The sequence below is a fragment of the Leiobunum rupestre genome, chromosome 1, assembly GCF_980474605.1.
Source record: "Leiobunum rupestre chromosome 1, qqLeiRupe1.1.hap1, whole genome shotgun sequence".
Taxonomy (NCBI): domain Eukaryota; kingdom Metazoa; phylum Arthropoda; class Arachnida; order Opiliones; family Sclerosomatidae; genus Leiobunum; species Leiobunum rupestre.
This window is the reverse complement of record NC_143384.1, coordinates 39,521,090-39,537,282: the sequence shown is the minus strand read 5'-3', so window position 1 is coordinate 39,537,282 and position 16,193 is coordinate 39,521,090. Positions and strand designations below refer to the sequence as shown.

The following is a 16,193-nucleotide window of genomic DNA, read 5'->3' as shown; positions in this document are numbered from 1 at the left end:
AAGTTTTATAGCAGGTTTCGTTATTTAAACGTAGGGAATCTCCACTACCTGTTTTATAATTACTCTGGTCTCGCGAAACCGAATTTTGCGAGGTACGTAATTAATTTAGTAGTACTTATATCGTTGCCTACGTTATTGTAAAGGTCCGTGCACGGGAAATTTCATCAATTTATTTTGAAAATTGCTGCTACAAGAGTCTCTCGTATCTGGACCCCCGTTGCCTAGGCAACATCAACTTTCTAACTTTCAAGACCTACAAAAAAACATGGCACTCTAAACTGCAAACGGTTGCATTACCATGATTTTATTTTTAACCTTTAATTTAAATTTAATTCCCAGAATTTTCTAAATCGAAAGTTGAGGATATATTTCAATAGAGAGGTTAAGCAGAGCGCTATAGTAGTTTGAACGACAACGTTGAGAGTCACTTGATCCACGGCCAACTTTGACACTCGCGCAATAGCGGCCAACCCATTCGACGAAATTCCATGAACAAGGATTTTCCCGCTATAAACCATGCTATAAACTATCGGAGTTCAGCGCCACGCTCGTTTTTATATTGGCTTCAATGCCAAAACTATTCTGAAAATAATTTTCCGCTAGGGGCGCTCGACGCCGGGAGATATTTTTGTTCGTAGGTTAACATAGAAACTTAAACGAATCGGCTGGCCGCTATTGGGCGAGTTGGCCGTGCTTGATTACGGTTTTCTTTTCGCTTTAATACTTCGGAGTCGGAACCAGGCTTGGAAATAAGTTTTTTTTTTAAACTGGCCCTTGTGACCTTCGTACCCCTACATTTACCATTATTTAAGTGGTCCTTGGGCCAGGGACCCCTTGCTCTTATTTTTTACTAACCCAATGTAACACAAGGCCCTCCCAGGCTTAATCTAACATCGTAAGTATTGGTAAATATTTTTTTCTTAATTGTTAAAAATAGTTTAATTTAACACAGTACAATCAGATTTGCTTTGAACTTTCAGGTTGATAAGCTGCTGATCTTCCAGTCTCCGATTGACTAGCAATTATTAAACTGGTCCAAGTTGAATTTTCATAATTAGGTAGAATTAATAAACTGGTCCTAAGGACCAGTGAACCCCTACTTTTTGAATAAAAAAACTGGTCCGAGCAATTAATAGACTGGTCTTTGGCCCAGTGACCACCGCTTATTTCCAAGCCTGGTCGGAACGTTTTATAACTTGAAGACGACGCAATATTTCTAATGTGACACCAAGAATGTATTTATTTATACTCAGGGAGAATGAATATGTCGAGATTATGTTAAGCGTTTCTCCAATTCCACCCGTTGGGCCCCCCGGTATGCTCCTCCGCTTTAATAAAATCAAATAATACTACAATCTCATTGGTCCATAAATTACGTGAGGCGTTTAGGGGAGGGAGGGAGGGGGCGAGCTGAATCTCACCCAATCTCACGTGGAGGATAGGGCGGGGTTTTGGCAAATATCACGTAATTTTTTTTCCGCAAGAAACAGTGTAAAATTGCGATAAAACTGGGTTAAATTAAGTAAAACATGTTTCTCCATGGCCAAATCCTACATAATAACACCCTTGCGCATCGTTTTCTGCGTCGGGGGATGGAATCGAAGCTACTACGAAGTGCGCTCCTGCGCTAATTAAATGCGCGTCCCCCTTCCTCGGTATGTTTTTTTTTAATAAATCCAACGCAATCAAACACAGATTAACGTATTTACAATAAAAATACGCATTTTGAAAAATCACACGTGATATTAGGGGGGAGGGAGGGGGTCGAGTCAAATATCACGACAACTCACCAAGGGGGGAGAGGAGGTCGAAAATTCGCCAGAATCGCCTCACGTAATTAATGGACGTTCCCAAATTGTCGCGTTGTTAGTACCAATGAGGTAGAATAAATAGAGATCCAAATCCGCCTTCCAGGACCTACCGTTCCGCGGTACAGTATTTGTTGAGTTGGAGAGTTAGGCCTAGTAAATGAACTTAATCAAATCGTTTTGGCGCCATCTATCGTGTTATTGGAAAACTAAACCTTAATATATTTTGCAAAAGTGTCTGCTTATAGAAACAGATGGCGCCGACAAGATTAGATAAAGTTGAAACTTAAGCCTAATTTTCCTAATAAAAAAAAACGTGTACCTCGAATCCCAGATTTATTTGGATCTCTACTTATTCTACCTCATTGGTTAGTACCCCGTCATCGGGAGGCGTGTAATAGAGAACATTTTAGACATTTAACCAAGGAGGATAATTTTCCAACTCAACAAATCGAGGCAAAGTTATGACAACTTATTATTTATCTAGCAGCATACTTGTTTGAATTGAGATACGTCTAGGCCTTGTACAATTAAAACGAATTTGGTGAAATAAGTACGAGTGTACAAAGAGATTAATTTGCGGTACACCCGGGCTCACGAAGAAACAAATAATTGTATTTCGACAACACTCATACCCGTACATAACGCCTGTTTTAGTACGGTTCAAACGACGTTTTTCGTTTTTCGTGTACCCTAGGTTATCGAAAGGTGTGCAATTTGTTAAAATTCGATTACAAAAGTACTTGATTGCGTTAGCCGACGAACTGAAAGCGCGCTTCAGAGATTTTTCTTGGAACCTTGAGCGCCCTTTACCGATTTTAAAGAATGGTTTAAACGTTGTTGTTAAAACTTTTAGAGCGCTTTGCTTAACCTATTTTAATAACGTAGGCAACGCTTATATAAATTCCTCTAATTAAAAACCAACTGTACTAGAATTAAAATTATCGAAATATAAAACTAAAATATGAAAATTTCAAAATTAAAAAAAGGATACTCCCTAAAATGCATAGGTGGCATAGTTCCGGCATAGGTCGATTTCCTACCGTAAACATTGCTACTATAGCAAGTACACCAAGGAGCGTAATCACTATTTATAAGGCATTGTTGTTTTGTATCAGGCATCTAATAGCTCTTTTTGCAGCTCTCTGGCATAGCTCCCTAAAATCGACCGACGCGACATCGGCCCACGAGAAACGTGGCGGTTTGGATTCGCCGGACTTAGCGCGCGATTCCCAACCCCATACTTAAAAATGCTATGGGCCATTTATAACGCAACCTGGAGGACAGCACCAAGCCTTACGCACCAGGTAAAGTCGGGCGTGGAATGTATTCTATCCCTATGAATCTCGGCAAAAAGAGCTATGCCTGATACAAAACAACAATGCCTTATAAAAAGTGATTCCGCTCCTTGGTTTACTTGCTATAGTAGCAACGTTTACGGTAGGAAATCGACCTATGCCGGAACTATGCCAACTATGCATTTTAAGGAGTAGCTAAAAAGAGTGGTATAAATATTATTAAAATGCAAATTGATTAGTAATAATTAGAGTAACATTGCGCAAGACCTTCTGGACGTAAGAGGTACTTCATACTACGCATATACACGAATCTTTAACCAAGATGTTGAGTAGTCTTGGCAAGACCCAGCCTGAATTTGATAATTTATGTAAATATGTGACCTACGAGAAGCAATAGAACTCGCGAAGAGATTACAAAATCCAATTTAAACCAAACTACATTTATCTTCTAAATACATTTTATGAACCACAACGCTGGTTTTCGATACTATTTTGATAATTACCAAGAATGTATTTATTTATACTTCGGCACTGGTTAAATGATTTTCCCTCGAGTTCTTCGATTTCCCATTTATATAATAATTTGTCGGGGTTAACGGTAATAGTGAGTGTAGGGAGCTATTGGCTCACGTGGCACGAAGGGTTTGCCACCACCCTCCTAGACGCATTTTAACCCGGTCACCTTAATTAAGGGCTTTAAAAGTAACTTGATGACTTAGGCCTAAGGTGGTGCCATGGGTATTAGCCTAGATGATAATAATAATTATTTTTATTATAAATAAAATTTCGACCATGATGTCCCAAAGATTAAATAAATACATTCCTGATCTACCCACAGACCACCTACCCCCAGAAGGACTTGCATCGACCTCGAAAAAAAGGTGTATCAAAAAACGCGGCTTTTGTTATACAGCAAACAGAAAATAGCGTGTGTTAATTTTTTTTTAAGAAATCAAAATAAAAAAAATTGTGCGCGAGCCAGCTTCTACAATAAATTTGGTTTTATCGCACGTGCTGGTCTTTGTACCTTCAAAACTGCCTCTACTTGCCGTGAGATGGCGCGCTCTCAGGGTGACCAGACTTCCTATATTTTCAATGCCTTCCTATAAATTCCTTTAATTTTACCTAATTTCTTATATTTTCCTATAATTTCACCAGTTTTCATTCATTTTACTGGTTGTACTTACAATTTTATCCTGAATTTCCACCAAACAATAGTATTCAGGAGTTGTCATGATACACAAGAATAATAACTTTGGTTTTTCCGTGTAGTATAGCCCATAAACCTTTCGTCGTCGTGTACCCACATATATATTTTACTATTTTTGGCCAATTTTTATATTTATTGAACGTATTTTGTATCCAATAATTTCTCATAATTCGAGTTCAAATCTCCTATATTCCTATAAATTTTTATTTAATTTCCCTGGTCACCTTGCGCTCTTAACAAAGGCGCATCACATTCGAGAGATATATTTTTTTAAATTACTACATGTCCTTCTTGGGGTAGGTGGTCTGTGGAATAATTAATGAAAAAGCCAAAGGTTAACCTACGTCGGAGTCTTCGGCGAAGGTAGGGTGACGTTCGCTTCGTCCTTTGCTGATTTTTGTGGAACTTCCTTGACAAAGTTGCGACACGATGCCAGTTTCGATTCCAAAGCCTTTTTTATAAGGGATTTTCATTTACGAACACAATTTTGAGAGATGGGAATTTTTTAATTCGATTTCGGTAAGCAAGATTGTCAACAAAATGGAGGAATACGATTAAGTGTTAGCGAAATACGAGTAGAAAAATAGGAGAGAAAGACAGTATGTTTATAGTAAGCGACGAAACACCAGAGGAAGTTTTAAAGGGAAAATGAAACAGAAAAATATTTACAAATGGGGGGGAACGTTTGTGTGATTCTCATCAGACGTACTTTATAAACAATGTTACAAACAGTGTGGAAAACAAACAAATACACTTAAATAACTATAAAGAAATAGAAAATTTTGAAAAAAAAAATATCTTATTTCGGTTGATAATGTTACACTTTCAAAATATTAAAAAATTAATAAATTTTTTGTTAGTTTTTTAAACGCGTGAATTTGGGATCGTGCGTTTCAATTCACTAAATTTTGTTAGTTCAATTTAAACAGCCATGTTGCAACTACACCGTTGATTGGATATTAAAAAAAATTTAAACTTTAATGCAAGTGGCGGCTCTATCATTGTGGCGCCACCTGTATTATGAAAAAACCCCTGTTATTAGAGATGGCCATGAATCTATCCAATTCTTCGAAAAACGCGACTTTACTGGAGAGCGTGGTGCCATCTATTAATGGCAAAGGAAGCGAAAATTTAAAATAGCCAAATGATAACGTGGTCAAAGAGCCATTGTAGAGTATTATAGTTAGACAACTTATACTCTATTTAGTGGGTTTTAAATTAAATTATATAACCCATGTAAAGATATAGTTTACAATTGCCGTAATTTATGTTATTGACCAATTTACTAACGATCCAATCAACGCGAGGGGTACCTATAAGTACCGCCGTTTTGATTTCGCGCTAGCGACATCTATTGCAAAAAGAGCTACTTCACGTCAAGCCGCCACTTGCTTTAAAACAATGAAAGTATTCAATGTAACCATCAATATCAAAATACATTAGTTATACTAGGATGGGAGGGGCTTCGTTAGTATGACGTGGTCACGCGCCGCCGCTCAAAAATTGTTTTGATTGGAAACGTTTTGAAATTTCGCTAGTTTTCATTGCCAAGGCTTAGATCTAAAACTAATTTGCGAAATTAAAAAAAATCTTTTCGATTGAACGAAAATAGGTAAAAATATTAACAGCAATTACCTTAATTTATGATTATCAACTGATTTGGTTGTAGTACAGTTATCTTTCCAAGAATCACAACTAATTTTCTTGGCCGGTTAAAACGCGTAATCTCAGAAAAGTTTCATGGATCGAGTCAACGACAAACTCTTATCTGCTGATTGGTTTAAGTTATGACGTAAAACGCAGAAAAGCACCGTCCATCCTAATCCCAGATGGTAGAAAAGGTTAATGATATAGTTCATGGATGAAATGAATACAGTGGCGGCTCTATCATTGCCACCAGTATTATGAACAGGCCCCTGTTATTAGAGATGGCCATGAATCTATCCGGTCCTTCGAAAAACGCGACTTTACTGGAGAGCGTGCTGCCACCTATTTATGGCCAAAGAAGCTAAAAATCAAAATAGCCAAATGATAACGTCGTCAGGGAACCATTGTAGAGTATTATAGTTAGGCAATTTATACTCTATTTAGTGGGCTTAATAATTGCTGTAATTTATGTTATTGACCAATTTTCCAGCTATCAATCAACGCGAGGGGTACCTATAAGTACCGCCTTTTTTTATTTCGACGCTAGCGACATCTATTGCAAAAAGAGCTACTTCACGTCAAGCCGCCACAGGCTTTAAGTGCAAAATGTTACTAATTACTAATTTTATAACGAAAATAAATTAAGGGGAAGCTCAAAATTTAATAATAATTTTATTTAAGAGCAATCTTGTACCCAAATCCAAAACTGTTGTTTTATCTGTTGGATTTTGGTCTTGCTCGTACATGGATGTGTGCTTTCAAAATTCGTGACGTGCCGTTGTTATGGAACCAACCGAACTGATTAACGCCACTACAAATTCGTAATCACGCTAAAGATACCTGGCGTGTCGTACAAAAACGCTTTTAATGATCGTTATTTAAAATTATTGATTTTTTGAAGGTGTAACATAACAACCATTTTGATAGGTACTACGGTAAAGCTTCTGGCTTAGAATAACCGATGTATGGTCGGTCACGAAGGTTAGCCTCACTAACAATCTATAAGCCTGCTTCTACGGATATTAGATAAGCCAAATTAACACTAATTAAGCAGCCCAATCAACGCTATTTGTAAAATAAAAATAAAAAATGCAACCGGGTAAAACCCTAATTGGAATACTTAATTACATTTCCTGAGTAATTTCAGAATTTAAACCCGACATAAGAGTTCAATCTCTTTATATGAATTGATTGCCGACGTTGTATCTTGGACGAATAATTACTGGACCCGAAACCAAATGGCGCGCTTGATGCTTTTACGGCAGCGTCGCTTGTAGCGCCGTAGTGTCAAGTATTGGAAAGATTTCTATGCAAATACTAAACACGTACCCAATATTAGCGGACGACGTTAGGCCTAGTGTTCTTAGCTCGTCACTGGCGTCAAAGCTTACACCTTTATTTCCATTTAGACTAGGCATTTTTAAATTGATAATCTATTTAAACCTGCACACAAACTATATACGCAAAAACATGAAAGCGAACTTCCTATTTAAATTAATTAAATCATTACCCTTTCATTTTTATTCCAATATAATTATTACTGAATAATCTAAAGCCTATTAAAATTCCAAAAGCCTCACTTCTATTAAAAACAGCAGAGCAGACGACGGAATTGCGGGTCAGCTGACATTTTTACGCACGTGTTTTGTATTTGGATATAAATATTTCGCGAGTCACTCGGTAGGGGCGCTGACGGACGAGGAAAATTGTGGAACCAGATATTTTGTTTAAGTTTCAAGTCCAGAAATTATTCGTCCAAGGTTGTATACTCAGTTGCCGGTTAAGCAAAATATCTAGCACATTTAGCGGAAGGATACTAGCACGAATTTCCGGTAAATCGGCGGCGGGAATTTCCAATTTCGCCGATTTTCTGTTGGATCTGTTCCTACTTCCTAACTCATTTTAGAAATGTCTATTGCGTAAATTTCAAAGTGATCAATAAATATTTAATATAGATTATAAATTTTAAGCTCCATTATAGCATATATTTAGTATTATGCTCCTTAACAATCATCAAATCGCGCGTTTATGTACGTCAACGTGGTAATCTCGGCATTTCCCGTTCTATACTTGCCCTGGACGCGCAAAACGGAATTTCTAAAAATTAATGATTATAACTGTTTTTAAATCTTATCTATGTTAATTAATTAAATACCACTTTGAAATATAACGCGATAGATGGTATTTTACAAAATTGTATAACACACGCGGGTATACTTAGAAATTCAACCGTAAACGGGGCAAATTCGAAATTCCTGCCGCCGATTTACCGGAAATTCGTGCTAGTATCTTTCCGCAAAATGTACTAGGTATTTTGCCTTTCTTAACCTGCAACTGAGTATATAGAGTATAAGCGAGAGTCACGATGAATGTTTTTATTTATTTTGAGACAATGACTGTTTTGAGACGAGTTTTAGCTGTAACCTCCCCCCCCCTAACAATTCAAATTAGCCTGGCATCTCATTGGTTCCCTACAATTGACGTCTTCCAGGGCCCACACTCAAATGTGAAATGGTTTATAGGAACAATATAATTATATTTCCATTTTTTTTTAATTTAATTACTGGACTTTATAGGACTATTTTTCCAACATTATATGACTTTATCGGACTATTTTTTTAACATTATTGGACTTAATAGCACTTATTTCAACATTATTGGACTTTAAAGGACTATTATTTCAACATTATTGGACTTCATAGGACTATTATTTCAACATTATTGGACTTTATAGGACTATTTCAACATTATTGGACTTTATAGGACTATTTCAACATTATTAGACTTTTTAGGATTTTTTCAATATTATAGGATTTTATAGGACTATATATGCTATTTAATTTACTAACTTTATGCATTTAAAAACAAAATCTATATTAAGTGAAATAAATCTTTGATTTTCCCTTAAAAAAATAGAAACTATTTAACCATTTTATCACAAAAATATACTAGTAGCTAACCGTGTTATCAATAAGTATGGACTAGAATGAATTTGTAAAGGAATTTATCCTATAGCTAAATCTAGCAATTTAACTGACAAGGAGAGTACCCGAGGTGTTTATTGCCGATTTAGTTCAAAGTCGGCCGTAATGTAGACCTATATGAGATATGAAATTTCCCAAAAGGAGACGTTGCACTACCCATTCGATTTGCCATGGCAACCGAAATGTTTTTGACCACTTACAACGAAAATAAGATTTTTCCCTTATTTTACCCAAAATTTGTTACAAATTTACCCTAAAAATGTTTCAATTTACCCAAACTTGATGAAATTTACCTAAATGTGGTCCAAATTACACATTTCGTGATTTTCAAAAATTTTCTAAATTTTCGTAGCTAGGACCCTGTGAAACCGAGAAAATCCCATGCTTTTTTAAATGGAGATTTTATTGTTTTAAGTTATCAAAAACATTTTCGGTTGCTATAGCAAAACGAATGGGTAGTGCAACATCTCCTTTTGGGAAATTTCATATTTCATGTAGGTCTACTTTACGCCCGACTTTGAACAAAATCGGCAATAAACACCTCGGGTACTCTCCTTGTGAGTGGCGGGATTTGAAATGGGCAAAATATCAAAATTAAAGGATGTCATAGGACTTTTTGGGAATTTTGCTAAAAATATAGGATGTAATAGGACTTTTTGGGGATTTTGCTAAAAATATAGAATGTAATAGGACTTTTTGGGAATTTTGCTAAAAATATAGGATGTAATAGGACTTTTGGGGATTTTGCTAAAAATATAGGATGTTATTAGATTTTTTGAAAATTTAAGATTTTATAGGAATTATAGGACTTCGGTGGGCCCTGATGCGATTGAAGTGAACGCTGGTACGTTTTTCCTCCCCCCCCCCCCGACTCATGCGTGGGGGAAATTCGGCCATAATGCTCCTGGTTCATCTCAAAATAGTCATTCTCCCTGACGTATAAATAAGTTCATTCTCAGGGTTGCCACAGTTTTTTCACATTCAAATTCCTCGACTTATATTGTACCAAAATTTTACAATTTTTAACCAATATTTTAATAAATGTTTCCTATTTTAAACTAAAATAAAACACCCCAACTTTTTTACCAATTTTAAAACTTCCCCGACTTTTATACCAATTTTTAAAACTTCCCCGACTTTTATACCAATTTTTAAAACTTCCCCGAATTTTATACCAATTTTTAAAACTTCCCCGACTTTTATACCAATATTTGAAATTCCCGACTTTTTTACCCATTTTTAAAACTTCCCCGACTTTTATACCAATTTTTAAAATTCACCGGCTTTTATACCAATTTTTAAATTTCCCCCGGCTTTTATACCAATTTTTAAATTTCCGACTTTTATACCAATTTTTAAAATTCCGTCTTTTCCACGAAATTCCGATATACAGTGGCAACCCTGTTTCCTTAAAAATACTCGATATGATAAATGTCGAGATTAGTCCCCTTGCAAAGACGGCGAAATAAAACCCCAGCAATGAAAGTAAGAAAATAAAAAAGGTGAGTGTGAATTGACGAGGAACGTACAGTGTCAGCGTAAGGCCCAGATGCGGTAGAGCAAGAACAGGAAGATTTTCGCCTGGTGTTCGTTTCGTAAGACGCACTTTTCGAATTTGGACGCTGCTGCAACCACATTCAATCATTCGCAAAAGAAAAAGTTTCGTTTTTTTTTCGTTTTTTTTTTGTTTTAAAAATAAAATGAAAATCGGGAGAAATGAAAATGAAAAAGGTTGTGAAAAAATCGTGCGGGAAATAAAATGATAAATCAATTTCAAAGTGCAGCAGCCATGCAAATAGGAAAGGAAAATGTTAATCCCTTTCGAGGTAATTTGCAGATGGTCTCATTTGCCGATTTTTACTAATAGAAATCATGACTATTTTTAAAGGAAATGTCAAATTTGTAAATTCGTAATTGCAATTAGAAAAAACGTGAAAATTTTACAATTTTTTTTTACAATTGGAATTATTTTTCTTTCTTTAAAAACCAAAAAGTTACGAGAAGGGCGTGCTAAAGGAGTTTAGTCCTAACTGCGCAGGTGCGAATTACGTCATAAGATGAGGTGTTGTCGCTTCCCCCTTATTTTCTCGTAGCGGGCATCCTTCTCTCCTCTCTCCGCAGCTTATGACGTCAAAACCGCGTTTCAGCCCCACTGTAAACCCCCCCATAACTCGAGACCGACGCGTTCACATGAACCAACCTTATTAGATTTCTAAGCATTTTTTTAGCAACTTTTAGCAAGTGTCGGCTCTAATAATAATCAGCTAGGCTAATAGCCAAGGCACCACCCTAGGCCTAAGTCATCAAGCGACTTTTTATCATTGCCACCAGTATTATGAAAAGGTCCCTGTTATTAGAGATGGCCAAGAATCTATCCGTTAAGGAGAACGTGGTGCCATCTATTTATGTCAAAGGAAACTAAAATTCCTAATAGCCAAATGATAACGTCGTCAGAGAGCCAATGTAGAGTATTATAGTTAGACAAATTATACTATTTAGTGGACTTAAACCTAAATTAAATATCCCGTGTAAAAATTTTGTTTATAATTGCCGTAATTTATGTTATTGGCCCATTTTTTTATTTCGACGCTAGCGACATCTATTGAAAAAGAGCTACTTCACGTCAAGCCGCCACTTGCTTTAAACGCTAGCACTTCGTTAATAAAGCTATAGACCAAATTCCAATTGCAAATACTAAGCATTTGTTTGAGCAATTTAAAGCTATAGACAGTTCCAATTGCAAATAATATTCAGGTTATTTCTAATGAACAAAACGAATTTAAATTAAATTAGCAAAAACCTCAATACGAATATAATAATTTTTAATACGCATGTACTGGATAAAAAAACTTACAATTACGGGAGAGATAAACACCGGCTGGGTGACGGAAAAGTTTAAAAAATATTATCACAAGTCATTCATATAAAATGTTTTTTAAATTATTGAAATTTTAACCCAGCTACGATAGATCATTTAATTTTTTCTTATTAAATATCAGATTTTTTTGGCAAAACATGGGATAAAAATATTTCAACGCTTTTATTTAAATAGAATAAAAGACCCGTTTTAGGGCCTGACAGTTTTTGTGGGGAAAGGGAGGATGATTTGGGAACAAAATTAAAAGCGGTGATAAATAAAAATAGGTAAAAATTTCGTGTTCGCAGCTACTGAACTATGAGCTAACTTGGCCTTGGTCTAACGGGCGACGGGGTGCTTTTAAAGAAATCTCCTTTGCGGATTGTCTGATCAGATGATATTTGGTTTTTTTTTGTTTGTTTTTTGTTTTAGGTGAGAATTGTGGAAAAATGAAAAAAAGAAAAAAAAGACCCCAAATTAACACAAAAAAACATCCAGGCCTAAAATATGACAATTTCTAAGAATTCTTTTTTTTTCGGTCTTTGTTTTTGGTTTATATATTTTGTGGTTAGTTCGCTAAAAAAATACTGGTCTATACCTACGATTGTTAGCCAAATACCAACTAGAACTATGGCCTACCATTTGTTAAGATGATTATTTCTGGTCTTGGTACGGGATTAAATATTAATTCAAAATTTAGTTATACTTACACCCACACGCCGCAGAAGGTCTCCAACGATGTTCAACGCGGATATTCTAGCTGACGGTGTTAGAGGCGCCGTAGGGGAGCCATCTATGAACAAAAAATTACATTAGTTATTTTTTATGGAAACTAAGATAATTTGATAGTTTAAGCAAGGTTATTCAACTTAAAAAATTACATTTGTAGAAGATTTTTTGGAAAGAAAATAATTTGATAGTTTAAGCAAGATTATTAAACTTTCTGGGAGGTTGCATAAGTTGTTTAATTATTAAAATAATTTAATAACATTTAATTATTTTCGTAACTTACGAAATAAATATATTCTGTAAATATTTTAAGTTGTAACTATCTTTATTCAATGTAATTATCCTAGATGGCGCGCAATAACTATAAAATAAAATAAATTTGGGGAAAGTAAGTCTGACTTAACGAAAGCTTTCCGGTGGTGCCCTTATCTAACCTTCTATAGTGAAATAACCCTGGTTTAAGTACAGTATAATTTGCTGAAAAAAGTATCATGGGCAAAAAAATATAATTATTTTGTTGAAGGGAGTATTATTTAAATATAAAAACAGTCTGCTAACAACGTGGTACGTATTTTTTACGTAACTAGCGCCAATCATCCCTCGCTTCTGGTAAACCTGGTGGCGGGAATGTGAAATTCGTTACATTTTATACTGCCTTTAAGACCCATCACACTAGGGAACTGTTTAACTTTTTCCATTGAAGATAACCAACAATTGATCTATTTATAAATATCTATCCATATATAAATAGAGTAATTCTTGAGATAACTAAACAAATACAAGCCTAACAAACAAGTTATTTAAATATTTGGGGCTAAGTAATATTCAAAAGTGAGAACGAATTTCTGAACGCAGCTGATCAGAGACAAATATATTGTCGAGTTTCTTTAAATTTCATCAGTGAAAACTCACAATCAAACCGACTTAAACTAGATTTTAAAGGTCAGGTCAGGCGTGCTATTTTCTTATCCAACTGAAAAAAATAATAATAAAAATGTTGGGTAACCAAAATCTTCAGATATCGAAAACTATAAGCCGATTCATAAATTGCTTAAGGGAAACAAACATTTTGAGTGCAGCCTTTAGAGGTACGATTTTACTGCCTTTACTTAATGACAGATGGCGCCAACTGAAACGTTTTGGTAGGGGGTTTCATACAGATTTATTAAAAACGGTACATTAAGCGTTGTTTTATTCAGGCATAAAGAGAAACAAATAATACTTTCAAATATTTTATAGAACTTCTCTATTTCGGACTGTTGGCGCCATCTGGTGAGAATTCGGGTATTTAAAAACCGGCCTCTAATGGTGATACCCCTGTTATCTCTTCTCACTTGCGGAACGCGTATACCTAGTTTGCACCTAAGGAAGGGGCGGGGGGGGATTAAAATTCAAACCACTTCGCGCGTAGCTACTAAATAGGTAGCTATTTTGTTGGTTATTTATTCAGACTGTTGGCGCCATCTGGTGAGACTTCGGACATTTAAAAATTGGCCGCTAATGGCCATACCATTGCGATCTCTTCTCACTTGAGAAAAGCGTATCGGTTTATACATGATAGTTTGCAACTTGCGAAGGGAATTTCCCTGACTTTTCGGTCACCAATCTAATTCACTGATTTCCCCCGTATTTCCAGGTCTGTATGAACCCTGGCGTGATAGCAGACGATTTTTGGATTTAGTTCATGTTCCCTTTAAGAAACTATAATAATTTGACCAACGAGGGATCATTTAGGCGTGAAAAGCATTTGAACCTTGAAACCTCTTTATTTCCATTGCAGCTGGTCAATTTTAAAAATATATTTCGCGAAGAAAGTGTGCCTCAGGGCGCAATAAGTGACAGATTTAAACATGACGAATCCACGTAATATTAAAGCATTTCATAATACCACCTGGGGACCAGTGGGTATATGTCAAAACCTAAAAACTAGTCAGCGATATAAGCCCCAACTATAATTTAAGCAAAAAGTATGAATACATAATACGGCTGGCCCCTATGGGAGCCAGATTTAACCACCAGGGAACCAGTGGCTATACGCGAATTAAGCCCTACTTACTAACTCAAATACTTTTAAAGGAAAATCACAAGTATTAATACAGAACCTTCGATCTAGCAAAGAGTTTCTCAGGATACGTACTAAATTTTCGGAATTATTTTCCTAACATTTTCCAGATTTTTACTAAATGAAAGGTTTGAGGTAAACTCTTTTCAAAATATTTAAAGCAATTGTCGGCGCTCTCATTTCCACCTGTGTACTGAAAATGCCTTTGTTATTAGAGATGGCCATGAACCTATCATTCTTCTAAAAACGCGACTTTAGTGGAGAGCTTGGTGCCATCTATTTATGGCAAAGGAATATAAAATTCCAAATAGCCAATTGATAACGTCGTCAGAGAGCCATTGTAGAGTATTATAGTTAGACAACCTATACTCTATTTAGTGGGCTTTAACCAAAATTATATACCTCATGTAAACAATAGTTTAAAATTACTGTAATTTATGTTATTGACCAATTTACAAATGATCCAATCAACACGAGGGGTACCTATAAGTTGTTAATCTGCTAGGCTAGGCTAATACCCAAGGCACCACCTTAGGCCCAAGTCATCAAGCGACTTTTGAAGCCATTAATTCAGGTGGCCGGGTTACAATGCGTAGGAGGGTGGTGGAAAGCCCTTCATGCCACGCGAGGCAACAGCTCCCTACACTAACTATTACCGTTAACATCAAGTTTTTATGGAACGGGAAACCGAAGAGCTCGGGGGAAAACCCCTTAAACCCTTTAAGTAAAAATGTAGCTTAACTATCTTGCTATGATGTCGACCACAGTGTTGGAAAAAACAGCTACCTCCCGTCGAGTCGACAATTGGTTTTAGCAACCCGATTTCCCTGATATTTCCAGGTGCAAGATAACCTCAATCAAAGCTAAGATTTACAGAGTAACTCATGATTGTCATTTAAGTTAAATTGGTTCAATATTATAATATAAAAGAAGTTTATAAATTCAAATCTAACTTGTATTAGGGCAAACTTTTTGAACCCCAGGGCTCCCATCAAAATCTTAAGAAAAAAAGGTAAATAGGGCAATTTTGAAAAGTAGGAACAAAATAAGGACCATTTTAATAAATTAGATCATTATTTTAAACTTTAATTCCTACTGACTCGGTTTTAATTTGTAAGAATATTTTATCACAAAAATGATCTATCTTTACTCAAAATTATATAGTTCAACTTTACGACAGGGAGGCTCATTATGAATTTTACCGAATATTTCAATTTAGCCGAGCTCGTTGCGCTACCTAATGTAGTAAATTATAGCTATAAACGTGAATCGATACCACTCTGGTTCAATATTATAAGCTGATGGTACTTTTCAGCAAATTTACTAGGAATAGTGTAATTTAGGGAGCCAATAAGCCTTTTCAGTTTACATAGAGCCACGTAGTGGCAAATGCAAGAAGCTCATGAACTGCTGGATTTACGTCTGCTAAGCAGACGCTTTATTGAAAAATCGTCTGCTTAGCAGACGAAAATCCAGCAGTTTATGAGCTTCTTGTATTTGCCACTACGTGGCTCTATGTAAACTGAAAAGGCTAATACGGTTTTAAGGTGGTTTAGGGACCTCGAAAAAAAATAGGGGCTTATAGGGACCTGGTGGGC

The 16,193-nt window shown here is 35.8% G+C and overlaps 1 protein-coding gene across 10 annotated transcripts in view; it reads right to left on the bottom strand.

Moving 5' to 3' along the window:
- The window catches only part of LOC149962854 (nuclear distribution protein nudE-like 1-A), a 60,258-nt gene that overhangs the window by 3,959 nt on the left and 40,106 nt on the right, over nt 1-16,193 (bottom strand). For 3 of the 10 annotated variants that reach the window (XM_090180221.1, XM_090180218.1, XM_090180219.1), the window contains exons 7-9: nt 12,515-12,597; nt 10,477-10,572; nt 4,661-4,767 (exon numbers count right to left, since the gene is read on the bottom strand). In XM_090180221.1, the coding sequence (XP_090036347.1) occupies nt 4,661-4,767; nt 10,477-10,572; nt 12,515-12,597 (286 nt within the window). Of the gene's footprint in view, nt 1-4,660; nt 4,768-5,000; nt 5,079-5,983; nt 6,325-10,476; nt 10,573-11,785; nt 12,191-12,514; nt 12,598-16,193 lie in introns of those variants that run through there. The other 7 variants (XM_090180220.1, XM_090180223.1, XM_090180225.1 and 4 more) reach the window with 7 other exon arrangements.